Source organism: Melanerpes formicivorus, unplaced genomic scaffold, assembly GCF_026170545.1.
Source record: "Melanerpes formicivorus ecotype bairdi unplaced genomic scaffold, bMelFor1.0.p_v2 SCAF_4, whole genome shotgun sequence".
Lineage (NCBI taxonomy): Eukaryota > Metazoa > Chordata > Aves > Piciformes > Picidae > Melanerpes > Melanerpes formicivorus.
Window position 1 is genome coordinate 31,037,024 of NW_027142356.1, and position 20,472 is coordinate 31,057,495.

Genomic DNA, 20,472 nt, shown 5'->3' on the forward strand with positions numbered 1-20,472 from the left:
TCAGACACAGCACTTAGGAGCATGGTTTAATGGTGGTGTTGCTTGGTGGTTGGACTCAATGGTCTTTGAGGTCTCTTCCAGAGAAAACAATTCTATGATTCTATGAACTTCAGTCTGTAAACTCTTTGTAGGACTTGAGACTCTAGCTAAAGCCTCACAGTAGTGTATTCATGGAGCATGTTGAGAAGGTTTCTTCCAGAAAATCCACCAGACTAGTTTTCTCCTTGTGACTTTGAAAGTCAACTATCTGGTGTATAGCTGTGGAGTGAAAAACACCCTTAAAACCTGGAACAGGCTGCCAAAAGAGGTGATGGAGTTACTGTCCCTGGAGGTGCTGAGACAAAATGAGGACATAACACTTAGGAACATGGTTTAATGGTGGTATTGGGTGGTGGTTGGACTCAATGATCTTTGAGGTCTCTCCCAGAGAAAATAATTCTATGACTCTATGAACTTCAGTTTGTAAACTCTTTGTAGGACTTGAGACCCAATCCAAAGCCTTACAGAAGTGCATTCATGAAGCATGTTGAGAAGGTTCTTAGAATCACAGAAAAAAACATTTGTAAACAATTATGACAGGGATGATTATGCAGTGACAAACTAAACTGTAGAGTTTAGTGAAGTGTAATTTTAAACTCATCCTTCATCAGCTACATAACAAAATCTTTCATAAATCCTTTGTTCTCTGTTGTATTTATTTGAGATATGCAATCAAACATAGCCATTTCTTAGGCCTGCAGTATTTTTTCATTCTACTACTCAATTTTCAGAATGCCTTAAAGAGCCTAGAGGAACATAAGATTTAGCAAATGCATGCTTCTGATAACAAAAAACAATCATGCATCTTCCCTAAGAGCAATGAAAGCAACCCAAAGAAATATCCATGAATATTTTGCCATAGCTGAGCTCTGCTGAAAAGATCTTGAAAAGAACTGGAGAAGACTACCCAAATCTTTTAAAAGGGAATCATTGCACCATTCTGTATTTCTGATCACTGACATGCATGCTGCTCTCATCAACCAGAGATAGAACTTTCCATTTTTAATGTATAGTTGCATATTGATCACTGCATATTGATGAACCACAGTTCTACACTTCAACTGTTTAAAACTGGTGGGGACATGTTACTGGTGTAGCCATGCTTTTAACTGAGGAGATGTTGGGGTTAATAATATCTAGTTACAAAAGACTTCTATTTTTTTCCTATTAAAACCTGTTAGAATGGGTCCAGAGTAGGCCACCAAGATGACCTGTGGGCTGGAGCACCTCTGTTATGAAGACAGGCTGAAATAGTTGGACTTGTTCAGCCTGGAGACAGGCTGCAGTGAAACCTTCTAGCAGCCTTCCAGTATTTGAAGTAGGCTCCAGAAGAGCTGGTGAGGGACTTTTGACAAAGGCATGGAGTGACGAGGAGTAATGACTTCCAAGTGGAAGAAGCTGGATTGAGATGAGATGTGAGGAACAAATTCTTCCCCATGATGTCTGTGAGGCACTGGAACAGGTTGCCAAGATGAGCTGTGGAGGCTGCAAGCCTGGAAGTGTTGGAAGCCAGGTTGGATGGGGGCTTGAGCATCCTGGTCTGGTAGGAGGTGTCCCTGTCCATGGCAGGGTGATTTCAACTAGATTATCTTGAAGGACCCTTTCATCCCAAACTATTCTATGATTCTAAGACAAACCATTCTATTATTCTGTGATAGTTGGGTTAAGATCCTTAGCAGATTCTTTGACTCTGGAACATTACAAATATAATGTGTTGAAAGGAAAAAGAATATAATTCTTTAATCTAGTTACCAGGCACTAAAATGGCAGTTGCAGCTTCATAACTCTACTTATAAAGCCATTTATATAAAGCTACTCTTAGCTAAAGGCTGGTACTAGAAAGGCTGTCTTGCACATATTAATTTTCTGTAATCCAAGTGTGTTAAAATATGATGTGATAGAGACAATTAATACAATTATGCAATACTCATATTTATACTCATATCACTTGAGGTACTGGCACAGCATTCTATTTCATTCATATATATATATATTTAAGTATATATATAAAAAAGCATCTATATATAAAGAGAAATCCTTTAGAAGAACAGAATAGCTCACAATAGATATAAATTATCATATTCCATACAGCACTTTGGGTGAATCCACATTAATATTTCAGTTCACAGAAGGAATAAGCTTCAGAAATCGATCTCTATTTGCTAATGCAGACACAACCATGTATAAAAATTGCTTTCTCTGTTTTGTTTCCCTGCACAAAGAGAAATTCTGTCTGCATAAGGATCTTGGCCCGAACAGCAATGAAATCTTAGATCCAGATAGCTGCAGCATATATGGACCTTTCAGAACACCAGGCTCCAGTATTAACAAAGCATTGATGCACAAGAAGCTACGTCATCTTCTAAGTAGTGAAAAATATTCCTGCTGCTAAGATTAGATGAAAATCCTTTGTAGATCGTGCTAACAGGCCACAGTGCTCTGTATAGAACTCATTAGACAAACAGGGGGGGAAAAATAACCATCAATAAAGATTTGAATTATTAATACATCCATTGCCTCAAAGTGGGACTCTTTGGGTCTTAAGTTTCACCTTTTGATTTTCTTGCTCTACCATCATTGTTAAAAAGGTTAATTATTAATATTAGCAAGAAGAATTTCTTTTTAGTAGCTGCTCACAAGAAAATATTTTGGCCCTGTATTAACAAGGAAGGCTAAAGCATCAAAACTTAGGAGAATTCAGCAATAGCTCTTGGAAGAAAAAGGATCAAATAATGAATGTACATACATTCATCAACCAGGCACTTGAAGACTTGTAGAGCTGATATGCAAATAGAATCATATAATAGTTTGGATTAGAAGGGACCTGTGAGATCATCTTGTTCCAACTCTCTTGGCATGGGCAGGGACACTTTGTACTAGACAAGCTTGCTCAAGACCCCAGTCAGCCTGGCCTTGAGCATTTCCAGGCTTGGAGCCCCCACAGCTCCCCTGAGTAATCTGTTCCAGTGCCTCACCATCTTCATGGAGAAAAAAATTATTCCCTGTGTCTCATCTAAATCTGGTTTGAAGCCGTTGTGGATTGTCCAGTCACTCCATGACTTTGTTAAAAGCCCCACTTCAGCTGTCCTGGAGCCCCTTTCAAATCCTGTAAGGCTGCTAGAAAGTCTTCCTGAAGTGTTCTCTTCTCCAGGCTGAGCTGAGCATCCCCAGCACTCTCATCCTGTCTTTGAAGGTGAGGTGCTCCAGTCCTCTGACAGGTTTGTGATCTCCTCTCTCCCTGCTCTAACAGCCCCATGTTATTCTTGTTTTGGGGGCTTCAGAAGCAGACACTCATATTTGGGTGACAGACCTGGTAGGATGGAAATCAGAGATTTGCTTTTGTGTTCACAGCCAATGAAAAAAATTATTGACACAGTGCAGCAGAGTGAAATCATGCTGATGCTGAAAAGCAGGAGCTAAGAGATATAATAACCTTTGTCCTACTTGTGGGATGCAAATTCTCTGCTGGAAAATAGAAAGAAAAGAAATCCAAACAAAAAACACCAGAAAGAGATTCTCCAAATATTTTAAGAAAAGAAAAAAAAAAAACAAACATGTTTTGATAGGACAAGAGGAAATGGATTGAAGTTTGAGGAGGGTAGACTTAGACTGGACATTAGGAAGAAATTCTTTATAGTGAGGGTGGTGAAACACTAGTACGGGTTGCCTAGGGTAGTTGTGGATGCTGCCTCCCTGGAGGTGTTCAAGGCCAGGCTGGATGAGGTCTTGAGCAAGCTGGTCTAGTGAAGGTGCCCCTGCATGTGGCAGGGGAGTTAAAACTAGATGATGTTGAAGGTCCCTTCCAACCGAAACCATTCTATGAACCTATGAACCTGATCAGAAAGAAAAGTTGGACAGTAAAGACCCTTAAGCATCGTGAAAGTCTAAGTAGTGTGTAGATACTGGAATGACTCTTGGCTAGAGGAATATTGTTCCAGCGGTAGATTTGGCAAAACAAAGATGTAGTCAGAAACTTTTCATGCAAAACAATAGCAAAAGTTGAAATCCGATGCAATGAGTTCTGGGAAAAAAATATTGAATGCGCTGAAGTGGTGTTTAATCTACATGAAAGATGTAGGAAAAGCTGCCTTTTTTTTTTCTTGAGGAAAAAATGATAGAAAGAAATAGGATAAAAATCTTATTTAATAGTCTAATTGTTCTTTGGCAGAAAAAGTCCTCCTTCATACATTTCTTTCTTACAGTAGAAAAATAAGAGAGCACTTCAGGGTCATAAATGCTTGATTCTTCTAATTCTCAAACAATAGGATGCTGAAGTGAGAGCACAAGTATATTTTTTTATGAGTATAATAGAATGATTTGGACCATCTCTACCACAAATTCTAATTTACTCCCTGTTTCTTTATGCCCACCTTTCGATAGCTACCAAGAAAAGAGCTCTTGTGAATCATTAAGAACACCGGCTTCATTTAAAAGCCTCGCAGACCTTGTTTAATTTTTTTCTAAATGAACTGGTGTGTTGTATTTTGGTATCAGGATTTTATCTCAAAGGAGCATTGTGTCATGGAGAAATGCATGTTCTTCCTATTATTGGTGTCTTCCCTGATGATTTTTATGGAAATAATGGACATGCCTTTTATTTCTTCACTCTACTTAATGAACCTAGCCAGGTGAAAGGAAAGGAATTTTGGGCTGCTCTGCTGTTGTCATTCAGGAAGGCAAATCTGGATAACAATCAAGAGAGGATATCTGAGAAAAGCACTGAATGCAAAATGGACATTTGAATGTTGCAGTAAAGAAGCCCATCACGTAGAATGCTCTAAGAAAAACTATCACTGAATAGCAAATCTTAATGTGTAGCTTTGGGGCCCTCACCCCAAGAAGGAAATTGAGGTGCTGGAGCGAATTCAAAGGAGGGAAACAAATCTGGCAAAGGGTCTGGAGGACTGGTCTGGTGAGGAGCAGTTGAGGGAACTGGGATTGTTCAGTCTGGAGAAGAGGAGGCTGAGGGGACACCACATGGCTCTCTATAGCTCCCTGAAAGGAGGTTGGACTGAGGTGGGGATAGAGCTCTTCTCCTTAGTACCAAGTGATAGGAGAGAAAATTACCTCAAGCTACACCAGGGGATGTTTAGGTTGGATATTAGAAGCTTCTTTCATGCAAGAGAGGTCAGGCATTTGAACAGGCTGCCCAAGGAGGTGGTGGAGTCACCATCCCTGGAGATGATAAAAAATAGGTAGACATGGCTCTTTGGGACATGGTTTAGTGGGCCTGGTCTTATTGGGATGGTGGTTGGACTTGATGACCTTAGAGGAGTCTTCCAACCAAAACAGCTTTATGATTTCAAAAATAGATATTGGTGGCTTTGTGCTTCCTATTTATCCAGAACAGACAAACCATGCTTCTGGTTCATGACCAGGAGTTCAGTACTGCAACTAAAATTAATTAAAATACTCCTCAAATAGATGGCAGTAATGATAGAGAGCCTTTCCCATGTAAGATGTTTAGCTGGTAGTAGCCAGTTTTGGCTCATCACAGGTGATGCCTGATTCAGAAAGGTACTATCAGAATATATCTTTTCCTATCCAACTGCTGTTTAAAATGGCCAATATTACTAATTCTTGATGCATTAAAATTAATTTTTGCTTAATCAAATAAAGTAGCGAGTGATAGGATGAGAGGAAATGGCCTCAAGATGCTCCAGGAGTGGCGTAGGTTGGATATTGGGAAAAAATTTCTTGCCTGCAAGAGTGGTCAGACATTGGAACAGGCTGCCCAGGGAGGTGGTGGAGTCACCATCCCTGGAAGTGTTCAAAACATGTGTAGAAATGGTCCTTTGGGATATGGTTTAGTGGCCACAGTGGTGTTGGTTTGATGGCAGGGCTTTATGAACTTAGAGGTCTTTCCCAACTTTAATGATTATGTGCTCAAGCTGGACCAGAGGAAGTTTAGGCTCGAGGCGAGGAGAAAGATCTTCACAGACAGAGTTGTTAGCCATTGAAATGTGCTGCCCAGGGAGGTGGTGGAGTCACTGTCCCTGGAGGGGTTCAAGAGGGGATTGGACGTGGCACTTGGTGCCATGGTCTAGTAGTCATGAGGTGTTGGGTGACAGGTTGGACTTGATGATCTTTGAGGTCTTTTCCAGCCTTGTTGATTCTATGACTCTAAATATAAAAGAAAATGTTGGTTATTCTTCCATTTGTGTCTCCTCTTTTACTCCTCTGTTGTAATACTTCTCTGAGGTGTTTCAGCCTTCTCGTTGAACAATAATGCCTGTTTAATTTAATTTCCTGCCAATTTTGTATTAACCACAATGATAGAAATGCAGAAGAGTGAAAATATGTGATTTGAATGGGGGAAAGAGTTGTGTGGGTTGGAACTATTCATGCTGAACAGCAATTGTTCATTAATATTTTGTTTGGCTTCCAACTAGCTGCCAGCAATTAAGAATGAATAGAAAGAAAAGGATAATGACATGTTTTATCAAAATTCAAATGCTGAAGAAACACTTTGAATTGCTGTGATGAGTTGATGTATCTCTTCTGCCTGTTTTTCAGATCTACCTGTACATATCTCAGAGTCACTCTGTTAGGCTTATGAGCAGCTTGGCATTGATTGACTTCCCTTTGATAGGAATGAGAATATTATTTAGGGTTGACTCATCATCAGGGCTTTTTGTGCTTTGGCACAAACTGAAGTTCAGAGTTTTTTAACTTTGGGAGGGGCAGGACAGTGGAACAGCAGAGTGTGGATATAAAGTTTTAAAATCAATTTTCTTAAAAACAATTAAATTAATCAAATACAGTGGTCTCTCCAGAGATGCTGTGGAGTCTACATTCTCGAAGATGTTAAAAACCTGACTGATTACAGCCCTTGGAAAAGTGCTTCAGGTTGCCCTGCTTCAAGCAGTGGGCTTGGACTAGGTGATTTTAGTTGACTTAGGTGATGCTGTCAACAAGTTGCTCAGGGAGGTGGTGGAGTCTCTCTCCCTGAAGGTGTTCAAAGAGTGTATGGACATGGCTCTTTGTGTCATGGTTCAGTGGCCATGGTGGTGTTGGTTTTGATGGTTGGACTTGATGATCTTAGGTATTTTGTCCAACCAAAACAATTCAATGGTTCTCTGGTCTCCAGTGTTATCTCTTTGGCCAGCTTCAGTTGTAGTGAATAACCCAAGACATTACATGTCACTAAAGGGGGAAGTCAACTGAATTGAGAGTTAAGGAAAAACAAGAACCTTATTTCACGATCTTCCAGGATTTTGAGTAGTGCCCAAGCTAATGCTGAACCAATGAGAAGAAATATTCAAAAAATATAAAATTTACATTAGATTGATATTGAGTTTGGGTTAACTTTTTGTGCTTCTTAATATACTGGACTTGATGATCTTAGAGGTGGTCCACATCTGGAGTCCTGTGTCCAGTTCTGTGCCCCTCAGTTTAGGAAAGATTTTGAGCTGCTAGAATGTGTTCAGAGAAGAGCAATAAAGCTGGGGAGGGGTTTGGAGCCCTCTGAGGAGAGGCTGAGGGAGCTGGGGTTGATTAGCCTGGAGAAGAGGAGGCTCAGGGGAGACCTTATTGCTGTCTACAACTGCCTGAAGGGAGGCTGTAGCCAGGTGGGGCTTGGTCTCCTCTACCAAGCAACCAGCACCAGAACAAGAGGACACAGTCTCAAGCTGCACCAGGGGAGGTTTAGGCTGGATGTTAGGAAGAAGTTCTTCACAGAAAGAGAGATTGGTCATTGGAATGGGCTGCCCAGGGAGGTGGTGGGGTCACCATCCCTGGAGATGTTTAGGAAAAGACTGGATGAGGCACTTGGTGTCATGGTTTATTTGATAAGATGGGGTTGGGTGATAGGTTGGACTTGATGATCTCAAAGGTCTTTTCCAACCTGCTCTGCTCTGCTCTATTCTATTCTATTCTATTCTATTCTATTCTATTCTATTCTATTCTATTCTATTCTATTCTATTCTTCAACCAAAACAATTCTATGATTCTGTGACTCTATGATTAACTTTCTCCTTGGAATTCATTTTGCAGTTGTTTAAAATATTTTCAAAATCCTGGTTCTTTTGGGATGTAGGTGTTGTGACAGCAGGAAGGCCTGATGGAATCTTTCTATTTTTGTCTAAGTGCTAAGTAATTAGGAGAGAGAGTTGCCAGCTCTTTCTAGTAGTTACACTTTAGAACATCCACTTTCTGTCCAGAATGAGTTGGCTGAGAAGGGGTTGATGCTTGCAACCTGATCTTTCAGTAAAACATAAAAAAAGGATTAACTCTTCTATGCCAGTACTATAGTCCAGGTGCATCAGAATTTGAACCGACAGAATAGCAAAGGTGATAGCAACTGCTCTACAGAAACCATGCTCTCTCAGTGAGAGAGGGTGAGAGACCTGGGGCTCTTTAGCCTGGGGAAGAGTAGACTGAGAGGAGATCTTATTAATGCTGATCAATAGTTAAAGGGTGGGGTGTAAGAGGATGGGGGCAGGCTGTTCTCAGTGGTGCCTAGTGATAAGACAATCGATAGGCAATACATATGTACTAGAACACAGGAGGCTTCACTTGAACTGAAGAAGTTGTTTGTTTTTTTTTTCACTTGGATGAAGACAGATCACTGGCCTAGGCTGCATAGAGAGGTTGTAAAGTTTCCTTCTCTGGAAACTTTCAAAATCCATCTGGGCATCATGATCCTGTGCAACCTGATCCTAGACTAGGTGATCTCTGAAGGTCCCTTCCAAACCCTACCATTCTGTGATTCTATAAACAAAGTGAGGCACCATAAAATACAGTGCAAAACTACAAATTCTAGGAAATTAAGGCAAAATATCTCCTACAGTGGTGGCAAAGTGTCTCAATTAAGCTTGTGCAATTATATGGGTACATTCATGAAGTCTATCCACAGTCTGTCCCTAATGCCAACCTCTGGATTCTTCATGAGCTTGTGAAACCCCAGTTAGGGTTCTTCATGAGTTGAAAGTATAATATGGTTTTATTTTCTACCTTGGACAGGGAAATATTAATTAATACAGGCTAAGAAAAATAATGAATCATAGAATAACTTAAGAAGACTCAATTAATAGGGACTGTAAGAAGTATGTCTTTAGTACTGGGGTGACTTCTGTTGATGAAGGGAAAAAAATAGAATATGAAGTACAGTTAAAAGAAGGAAGAAATGGTGATTTCCCTTTGGGGTAAAATGAATTGTATGTTTTCTCTAAGATCTGATCATCTCCATGATCAGATATAGTTAGGAATAATTCCACATGCTCTTACCAGATAGCAGTGAAGATATTTCTTCTAATAACCATTCTAAACTTCTGGTGCAACTTGAGGCCACTTCCTCTCGTTCTATTGTATCTAGGAGTAATCTAACTGCAAATACTAACCACAAATCTAGCAAGGACTATGCAATCATATCATCATAGAATCACAAAATGTATTGGGATGGAAGGGCTCTTTAAAGGTGACCTAGGCCAACCTCACTGCAGTAAGCAGGGGCATCTCCAACTAAATCAGGTTGCTCAGAGCAACATCAAGCCTGACCTTGAGTGTCTCCAAGCATGGGGCTTCCAACACTTCTCTGAGCAACCAGTTACAGTGTTCCAACACCCTCATAATAAAGAACTTCTTCCTAATGTCCAATCTAAATCTACTTTTCTCTAGTTTAAAACCATTGCCCCTTGTCCTGTTGCTACATGCCCTTGGAAACAGTCCCTCCCCAGCTTTCTTGTAGGCCCCCAACAATCAGGAATAAGTCCATACGTTGTTACCAGATAGCAGTGAAGTAGTTTATTCTAATAGCCAATCTAAAACTCTCCTGGTGTAGCTTGAGGCCATTTCCTCTCATCCTATCATTTTTTACTAAGTGCATATCTTGTATGGACTCTCCCTGTTAAGGGACCAGGAAAAGCTTAGGGTTGCTGTTTTGCTGTTAAGGACAAATTGAAGAGGTACTGGGCTTATTTGTGTAAAAGCAGCTCTTCCATGTTGATTCCCAGAGCTGGCAGATGGAGCTGTATTAATGTTGTGCACTGAAAATCAATAAAGCTCAGCATAACCCTCTCCTCTTGCCTCATGGGTATGTGCCTGATTTTGTCAGCACTTGAAAATTTCTCGCGTCCATTTTGCTATGAAATGCTACTGATGGAATTGCATCAATGAGTAGAAGCAAAATAATAATGCAGTAGTCAGTTTCTCCTTCTTAAAGTGCAGCTTGCATCCTTGCTTTGGGAATTGCAATAAGTATATGAGATAACCATAATTTTATTAACTTTTCAGCAATATTAATCACAGTATTCATCCTCCTTGCCTCTTGTTTGTCTCATTAATGTGGAGTGTTCTTTAGAACTTCAGGCCAGGGCATCAGTAATGTTCCCCAAAGCTCAGCGCTGAAGCCAGTTCTTTTTGATATCTTTATCAATGATCTGGAGGAGGTGATAGAGGGATCTTGTGCAAGTTTGCAGATAACATTAAGCTGTGAGGGAATGTTGATCTGCTTGAGGGTTGGAAGGCTCTGCAGAGGGACCTGGACAGGCTGGATTGATGGGCTGAGGACAATGGGATGAGATTCAATAAGAGCAAGTGTTAGGTCCTGTGCTTAGGTCACAATAACCCAATGAACAGTCCAGGATTGAAGCAGATTGGCTGGAAACTGCCCAGCAAAGAAAGACCTTGGGGTGCTGGTTGACATCAGCTGAGGATAACCCAGCATATGCCCAGGTGGCCAAGAAGGCCACCAACTTCCTGACTTGGATCAGGAATTGTGTCACCAGCAGGGCCAGTGAAGGGTTGTCCCCATGGGCTCAGGACAGATGAGCCAGACCTTGAGAACCAGGTTCAGATTTGGGGCCCTCACTCCAAGAATGACATTGAGGTGCTGGCCCATGTCCAGAAAAGGGAAAGGAAGCTGATGAAGGGTCTAGAGAACAAGTCTGGTGAAGAGCAGCTGGGGGAACTAGAGTCATTCAGCCTGGAGAAGAGGAGGCTGAAGCAAGACCTTCTGGCTCTGTTCAATTTGGGTAAAAGAGGTTGGAGCCAGGTGGGTGTTAGTCTCTTCCTCCTAGTAACAAGAGATATGATGAGAGGAAATGGTCTCAAGTAGCACCAGGAGATGTTTTACTTTTATATTAGGAGCAACTCTTGCTTGAAAGGATTTTCCAAGACTGGAACATACTCCCCAGAAGGGTGTTCAAATCCCCATCCCTGGAGTTATTTAAAAGATGCAGGGATGTGGTGCTGCGGGATGTGGTTTAGAACCAGAGCAGGTACAGATAGAGAATGGTTTGACTCGATGGCCTTAAAGGTCTTTTCCAGTCAAAAACCATTATTTGAGTCTGTACTTTACAGATTAGGATCAAACTGAAGACTGGAGTACGTGAAGAGTGTTGTTTATTGAGGGTTTTATTTGCATCCATAAAGAGTAAACAGTAAACAGCATTTGCTGTGTATCAACATTCCACTGCTCAGGCTTTCTTGATTAAATTTCATTTAACTTAAACATTGTTAGTCACAATTAAAGCTCTAATATGACTTACATAAACACTTAACATGCGTACACATGTGCATAGAGTAATTTCACATCAATCAGGGAATCATTAAGGTTGGAAAAGATCTCTGAGATCATCCAGGCCAGCCTTCTACCAAACATTCCCCACGACCACTAAACCACTCCGTGCTTTTCTGCTTGCATTTGTTTTGTCTGTGAGACATCAGCATTCTCTGGGTGTAAAAAACAAGAGAGGCACAATTAGCCTTAATCATTAAAATATATAAAAACTCAGTATGTTTTATGACTGATAATTAAGAATATTGATATATTTACTCAGATTATATTGTGCAAAGGTTGATCTTTAAGGACCTATCCAACCCTAAGCATTTTATGATTCTATGATCCTGTGTTTGACATATCAGGAGGGATGAAAAGCTGTAAAGGAAATGGGAAATCACAGTGTGTATGTTATTTTACCCCCCCTGTTTTTAAAAATCTGTTGAATTAGTCAAATCCACTGTTCCTTAATGATGACAACTTCTTTTTCTATGTCCTTGGGCAGTTCCCTGAGCTACTTCCAATTAGTAGTAGACATACAATTTGTTTTGTAGTAACAGTTTTGACATATTAAGTGAATCCATATTTTCCAAGAAAAAAAGAAATCAATAGGACATGGAACTGCTGGAGTGGGTCCAGAGAGGGCCACCAAGATGATCAGAAGGCTGAAGCACCTCCTCTATGGGGACAGGCTGAGAGAGTTGCAGTTGTCCAGCCTGGAGAAGAGAAGGCTTTCAGGGAGACCTTCTAGAAGCCCTCCAGTACCTAAGTGGGGACTAAGGGAAAGCTGGGGAGGGACTTAACCAGGTGCCACAGTAATAATATGAAGAATAAATGTAAGTTCAGTGTGAAGAATTAGGAGAAAGATCCTCTGAGCTTGGTCAGTCTAATAAGAGTAGCAGATATTACTGCAGACTTGAAAACTTAACTTCTGTTTGCAAGTATTTTCAATAGTCCTATTTGAAAGCAACAACAAATATATTAAATATTGCCCTTGCTTGCACACCTTTTAATGCACTTAAAAGTCTTTCTAAGGAGGGAAATCATTACTTCCATCAGTTAGAAATAAAAAGACAAAAGAAAGTTGGTTTCTCACATCTAAAACAGTATCACAGAATAAAAATGTTTACCTTTTTTTTCCTAACCTTCTTTATTCACTTCTTTGGAGAAAATTAACAATACTACAATAATTAAAGCAAACAAACAAACAAAAAGGAAACACCTACTCTTTAAGTATAAAAATACAGATATAAAATAAATACAGACTTCTTGCAGGACAGACTGCTGCAAAGGGACTTTATACTTCCAGAATAGTTCAGAACCAGTAAGGAAAGCTTCTAGGATTCCTGTTCAGCCCAACAAGGAATTCCTTCTGAATACTCCTTGAAAGGAATGATTCATAGAATCATAGAATGGTTTGGGTTGGAAGGGACATTCAAGATCACCTAGTTTCAACTCCCCTGCCATGGACAGGGATATTTCCCATTATACCAAGTTGCTCAAGGTCCCACCCAACCTGGCCTTGAGCACCTCCAAGGGAGGAGGCATCCACAACCTCCCTGGGCAACCTGTTCCAGCATCTCACCACCCTCACTGTAAAGAATTTCTTCATAACCTGCAGTCTAAATCTACCCTCCAGCTCAAAGCCACTGCCCCTTGTCCTATCACTACAAGCCCTTGTTGACAGTCTCTCCCCAGCTTTCTTGCAAGTACCCTTCAGGTACTGGAAGGATGCTCTAAGGTCTCCCCCAGAGTCTTCTCCAGGCTGAACACCACCAACTGTCTCAGCCTGTTCCCAGGCCTGCCTCTTCGGGACCTCCTCCAAAACTTCCATGTCCTTCTTGTGTTGAGGGCACCAGAACTGTATGCAGTACTGAGATGAGCAGAGGGGAAGGATCACCTCCTTCATCCTGCTGGTCACACTTGTGATGCAGCCCGTGATACATTTATGATCTCACTGAGCATCTCTGGGGAAAACATATTCAAGCTGTGTACTGTAGTTAAACCATCTTGACAGAGCAGTTCTAACCCTCCTCTGTGGTTTCTGCTATTTCTACATTAGCAAAAGCAGCAGCAATTCTAAATTATTTTAGGGTGCATTGACTGTTCTCCCCATTTTTCTTCCCTTTGTTTTTTTCTTGTTCTTTTTTTCTTCTCTGTTCTTTCATTATCTCTAAATTAAGCTGCTATCAGCGCACTTTGCAGCTGGAAAACAGAAGGAAACTCTCAAAGGTTGAAAGCTCACCATGGAGAATCCCATGACTCTTCCCTTAGAATTATCTTCTATTTCTAGCAACCGATTGTTGACCTACCTGCTGCTGGAAGACTTAGTATTATATAAAACTTTGCATCCTCCAGGAAAAAAAAAGGAAAAGGTTAAAAATTTGAACTGAAACTCCACCCATCCCTCTACTTAGTGTGCAATATGAGCTCATCAAATAGAGGTTATTGCACAAAATTGGAGCCATTTGAAGGTTTTTGTCAAGTGCGTCCTGCTGCCTTTTGAGTGAAGGTTGGGGAATGTAGTTTGCAGTTTGAATATGGAAATTCCTTAGTAGACCTACAGAGCTATTAAGCTATTCCTCTCAAGGAACTTGTGACTCTGTGACTAGCAGAGCATTTCAGTGTTGCTCTGTCATTCTATTTCTATTGTTTGACCATTTTGTCAAGCAAAATTCTATCTACTCACAGTCTATTCTAGATGATGTGGAGTGTTCCTTCTAACCTGGTATTCTGTGGTTCTGTACGTGACCTCATAGAATCATAGAATTGTTTTGATTGGTAAAGACCTCTGAGATCACCGAGTCCAACCTTCATCCTAATACCACCATGGCCATTAAACCATGTCGTGTGGACTCTATCCTTCATGGCTTGTATAAATAGTTGCAGCTGCTGTTTCCTCTCTTTCTGCCTTGTATAAACTTTTCCATCCTATAGTGACCATAGTGGGGATGATAGATGTTTTTGTTTCCTTCTATCATAAGGGCTTGAAATCTATCTAAATTCAAAACTGGGCAGTGCTCAGACCTCAAATTTGAAACACAGGGCCAGTCTGTATAGTGTCTTATAAGATGAATGTATTGGTGCTTTCTAGAGCATCTGTGGGTTTTCTGGATTTGTGAACAATAGTTTACTGCAAAGGTATCATGATTTGAAATGGATTCCAGGATTTCCATGGAATTCCAGGATTACATTATATGTATCATTCTTGCTTGAGGGTAGCTCAAATCATAGAAGAATCCCCTGGTTTCTCACTGAATATTCTACCTGCCACCATCATCCTCTGAAATGTGAAGGACAGACTGTCCCAATTCCTGGGGTGCTCACTGCTGCCAAGGGTTTAGAGCTCAGCAGTGTTGAAATGGAGGCAAATCTCTCACCACGCATGTTTGCACAGTCCCAGTGGAAACCAGTGACAGTTGAGCTGGTGAAACATTAAAGGTTTTGTTCAGTGAGCTGGCAAAACACACTGTCTGCAGACAAGAAGTGTTTTAGGGAAAGGAACTAGAAGGCAGAATTATTTTTTCATATTTTTTTTTTTCTTTTATTTCCCTTCTCTTTTTTTTTTTTTTTTTTTTCACTATTTTCCCTTCCTTTTTTTCCTCCTTCTTTTTCCCCTTCTTTACCTTTTTTCCTCTCTTCATATTTCCATTTATTTTCCCCTCCCTGTTTCCTTTTCTTCTTTTGTTCCTTTTCTTTTCCTTCTTTTTTCTTAATTTTTGTTTTTCCTTCTTTTATTCCTCTTTTCCTTTTCTTTTTCCTTATTCTTCCTTCCTTTTCCTTTTGTCCTTTTTTCCTCATTTTTGCTTTCCTTTCTTCTTTACCCTCATTTTTAAATTGTTGGTTTATTTCCTTTCTTCTTCTTCCTTTTTCTTATTTTTACCCTTCTTTTCCTATTTTTCCATATTTTTTTTCTTTATCCTCCTTTTTTTCTTCTTTTTTTTTTCTTTTTTTTTCTTCTTTTTTATGTTATTTTTTGCTCATCTTTTCCATTTTTTCTTCCTTTTTCTTATTTTTCCTGTTTTATCTTTTTTTCCCTATTTTTCATTTGGTTTCCCCCCTTCTTTCTTCTCTTATTTTCTCCTCCTTTTTATTCCCTTCATTTTCCCTTCTTTTTAAATTATTTTTTCCCACATTTTTCTCCCCCCCTCTTTTTTCCCTATTCCCCCCCATTTTTTCTCCATTCTCCCCTTTTCCCCCCCTTCTTTTTCCTTCTTCATTCATTTTGTCCTTCTTTTTATTCCCTTCTTTTTTTCTTTTCTCCTTCTTTCTGCCCCCCCCCCCCCTTTATTCCCTTCTCTTTTTTTCCTCTTTTCCTAATTTTTATTTTCCCCTTCATTTTCCTGCTCTGTTGTTGTTTGTTCCCCCCCCCCCCCCCCCCCCCCCCCCATTCTCATGTTAACTACCTTTCAAAACCACAGGAGGTGATTTTAAGGAAGCCTTCTGGGCACGTTTAAGTTGTTGACAACCCCCATACAGTTTCCAGGTGAGGGTTTACATGCACCCTTGCTGCCTTAGCCATGCACATGCACACAACTTTCTGCAGGCTGATGATACCAATTCCATTCAGCTTATTACTACTGAATAAAAGAGAAAGTTCCCTGGATTCATAAATAACTGTAAGACAGCCTTCCTCGCTTTTGCAACCACTTGAAAAATTCTTGACTGCACCTGGCAATACAAATCCACAGATACTCTGTCCAGCAGCCTGTTGAGGACTGTACTGTGCTGATTGCTTTCATTTAAATTGGTAAATGTTGAAAAGAAAGTATATAAAAATAACAGTTTGCTTAAGTCATGTTTTAAGACTCAGTTGAAAGCCCGAACTTGTCAGTGACATTCAGAATCTTTTCTCTTGCAGCCATTTCGTAGAGTGACGTTTTCTGTTGTGAGTCAGCCTCAGGACCCGCATCAGGGGTCATTGCAGAGTTGCTATGACAGCGGTCTGGAGGAGTCAGAAACACCAAGCAGTAAGAGTTCATCAGGGCCAAGACTGGGTGCCCTTCCACTCCCAGAGGACAACTACGAAAGGACTACGCCGGATGGCAGTGTTGGTGAGGCAGAGCATATGGAAAATGGTAGGGGCAAACACGACATCCACACACATAATCTCACTAGCAAGTGATACTAAAGTAGACTTTTGAAAAGGTCAGTCCCAAACCATAAAATAAATACATTAAATAGCTAAACTTGCAATTATTTGATTTTTTTTTAAAGCTTGCTAGAGCGCAGATATACACAATAATGGAACATAACACTAGTGATAAAAGTAGCACTCTCTTTTCTTGCCATGATATAAAAAGCATACTGCAAAAGCAGCTAAAACACTGAAAACAAACCAAAACAAAGCCCACAACACAAAACCCAAACAAAAATACCAAGAGAGGGCTGGGGAGATGGTAATTGAGTTGAATTCCATACTTTCCATTTGAGAAAAAAAGACCATAAGGGACATGCATTCTCTTTTTCTTCCTTGTTTTTGTGGTTGGTTTTTTTTTTTGGTGGGTTTTTTGTTTGTTTGTTGGTGTGTTGTTTTATTTTATTTTATTTTATTTTATTTTATTTTATTTTATTTTACTTAACAGCTATGTAGGAAATTTCACAATATGCAATATGTACAGCATCAGCAAAAGTAAGTAGGATTAAAAAAAAAAAACAACAACAAAAATCCCAATAACACACACCCCTCCCTGAAAAAAAACATTTCTAGACATTTCCCTTTCCCCAAAAATATTATATAGATTGTCTTCAAAGTAACACTGTCATTTGGTATGCAGAAAAGAAGATTGCTTTCCTTTTCTTCATGCTTTATTTTGCCCAATCCTTTTTGAACACCTCATGTAAATCAAGGGTCTTTTGATGTAGTAAAGGGGAAAAATGCTGGGTCTTTCTTTATCCCATAGCAATTCTGCAGCTATTACAAAAGTAAAGGTGATTTGAACTTAAAGGGCTTGTTTTCTTTTCAATCTAAAAACTATTTAGACTCTTTATAAATACCCTCTTTTCATTTTGAGATTCATAAAACATGAATGTTTTATTGCTCTCCTTATGTTGGGCTCCATTTAAATGTCTAGGAAGTCAGCCGTTGACCTCATTGTCTTTTCTCTAGCCCCAAAAATTATTGTGTGCCAAAATTTACTGGTTTTTTATATCCAGTGAAAAAATGGCTTGGCTAATGCAGTGGAAAAGACATCATTGGCTTTTCTTTTGCCCAAGAAACTCTTGCATGTCAAAATGTATAGATTTTTGATAACCAATGAAATGCTGGCTTTGCTAATCCAATGGGAATGGGTGGGCATATACAAGAAGTCAGGGGGATGTTGTCTCTCACAGAATGAATTAGTTGAGCTGAAGGCATGCTTTAGCTTTTCAGAGATTACAGCACTGGATAATTGTTGAGGTTATTTTATTTCCCAAGATAGACCCAATTTAAAAAGAATTAAAAAATATATATATTATTATTACTCATGGTAAGACATTGCCAAATTGAGTATGGATGAGTGAAAAATGGCTAGAGCAGTCTACACTTGTTTCCAATGTATATCCCTACAGCAAATGACTACCTGACCCCACACCAAGCTGATAGTATCCACCTAAAACCAAAGCCCATTAGGTTATGTGTGTGTATAAGTGTGTGTCTATATCTTCTCTCTGGTGGTTTATATGAATATATCTCTTTAAATTTCATTCTTCTGGGTTTGTGGTAGGGGAGAAAAATGAAATGGGTAAAAAATGTGTCAGAAAACAAGATTTTTTAGGTTTCTATATCTAAATTTGGTCTGATAATTTTATGCTATCATCTATTTTTACATGTATGTCTAAAATTACAGGTTATTTTATTTTCTGCTTTGGGTTAAGATTCCATTGTTGAGATGATGAACCAAAACCATTTGTTAATTCCCCTGGATATATAGCAGTGCAGTTGTTGGTTAGAGATGAAATTCTGAGTTCAGATAATACTTGGAATATGCCTGAACCAGAGTGGGAAAACTTTAGAGCTAAAGTGGAATCTGTTTTAAAATATATTGGGTAGCCAGTGGAAAACAAAACTTTTACTGAGGTGTAATTGAAAATTACAAGTGCTTGAATGGTGGCAAAAAAAATCAAAGCAAACCAGTTTATTTATGGTTGTGTTTTGATGGGGGAACTGGTGTTGCCTTCTGATAATCATAACATTTTAGAGATGACTTTGGTTTTGTTTTGTTTGGTTTGGTTTGGGGCTTTTTTGAAAGATGGCAAGGCAGAATTTGTAGTTCTTCTGTAAATATGCCTGTATATAAATGTCTGCAAATGCAGACATTAGCGTTGTCTGGATAGACTAGATAGAAACATGGAGCTAGGAAAATGTATTATTCTGTCAATAAATGAATAAAAAAATTGCCATTAAAATATAATATATATATATATTGAATATTAGATGTAATGCATTGAATGGCAGGACTTGCATGTAGCAAACAAGAATTCTTTCTCCTTTCTTAAACCTTGAACTGAGGGCTTTGCAAAGCGGGTGACGTCGTGAGGAAAATTAGACTTTATAGACTTAGGATTCTGCTGTCACACTTTAAAAGCCAACATTTCAACATTAGCATGTCACCTGCCTCCAGAGATTTTTTTGTTAACATGAATCTCAAAAGAATGGCAGAGCAGGATGGAATGTACTTTGGTTTTGTCATCCCCCCCCCACCCCCCCCATATACATGTAACACTTGACATTTGAGTAAGAATTTTCTGCGATCTGATTCTTCAGTCCACTTGCAGGTTTTCCCCCCCCACTATTTTAAGCACAACTGCAATTCTGATCAGCTCATCTGCAACATTAACGGACCTCTCTGACAGAAATAGAATTGGAATTGAAATCTGTCGAGGGTCCATTTGTCACATCTAATTGGAATCTAGGTAATCTGCTGGGCTTAGCTTGGTGAGATTTTTCAGCGGGAACCGTCGTGGGCTTTCAGGCAGATTTTCCATGGAAACAGCACTTTGGAAGCTCTTTTAGTTTATATTAATAATAATTGTTATGACTTCAAATATTTACTATTTAATTTCGCTGCGAAACAGCGCAGCTCTAACTAATCGCTTTGGAATTCCTTTCGCTTGGAAGTTTGAAATGAGCATTTTTCAGCACAGTACACCAAACCCTCTGATGTATATCATATTTTCTTCCCCCCCCCCCCCCCCCCCAAGTTGAGATGATTAACAAAAATAAGTTATCTTTTTGAGTTAAACAGATGTAAGAAGATTGAGTTCACAGTCAAAGTTAGGAGAAAATTCAGCTGTCCTTTTTTTTTTTTTCCTGGAAATAGCATTTTGGAAGTTATCTTAGTTTATATTAATGATAATGTTATGACTTCCAATATTTGCTGTTTATTTTAACTGTGGAAAACTGCAGTTCTAACTAATTGCTTTGGAATTCCTTTCATTTGATAGGAGCATTTTCAGCACAGTGCACCAAACCCTGCGACGTATTTCATAGTTTTGTTTTTTCTTTTTCCTCCCAAACCGACTAAGGAAAATAGGGTGTTGGCTGTTTGTTTTTTGGGGTGTTTTTTTTTTAGAGTTAAGCAAATGTAAGAAGGTTGAGTTCACAGTCAAAGTAAATAGGGAATTCAGCTTTCTGTTTGCTGGTTCAAGACCTCTCTCTGTTTTCTCAGGGAAAGAAAAAATACAGAAGAAAGGAAAGGGTGGAGTGTTTTTATATAGAATGTGCTGTACATTACCTTCCAGCCTACATGACTATCAGATGTAGATGGAAGTTTTGTTCTGATGATTAGCTGTGGTATCAGATGCAGGGTGGTGGTGGGGAGAAAAAAAAAGGGGGGGGGGAATTAAAAAAGAAATGTTAGCAGATTGACTGTGAAAATTCAGTATGCAAAGATCTTGTTAATTAGGAAAATCTGCAGAAACAGAAGTAACTTCTGAGTTAATTTATCTCC

The 20,472-nt window shown here is 39.4% G+C and overlaps 1 protein-coding gene across 4 annotated transcripts in view; it reads left to right on the forward strand.

Annotated features, from left to right (window-relative positions):
• Positions 1 to 20,472, forward strand: part of PCDH7 (protocadherin 7) — a 243,317-nt gene that overhangs the window by 98,085 nt on the left and 124,760 nt on the right. The window contains exon 2 of one of the 4 annotated variants that reach the window (XM_068137540.1): positions 16,401 to 16,617. The exons of 1 other annotated variant lie outside the window; for it this stretch is intronic. In XM_068137540.1, the coding sequence (XP_067993641.1) occupies positions 16,401 to 16,617 (217 nt within the window). The remainder of the gene's footprint in view (positions 1 to 16,400; positions 16,618 to 20,472) is intronic. 2 more of the 4 variants (XM_068137541.1, XM_068137542.1) reach the window with 2 other exon arrangements.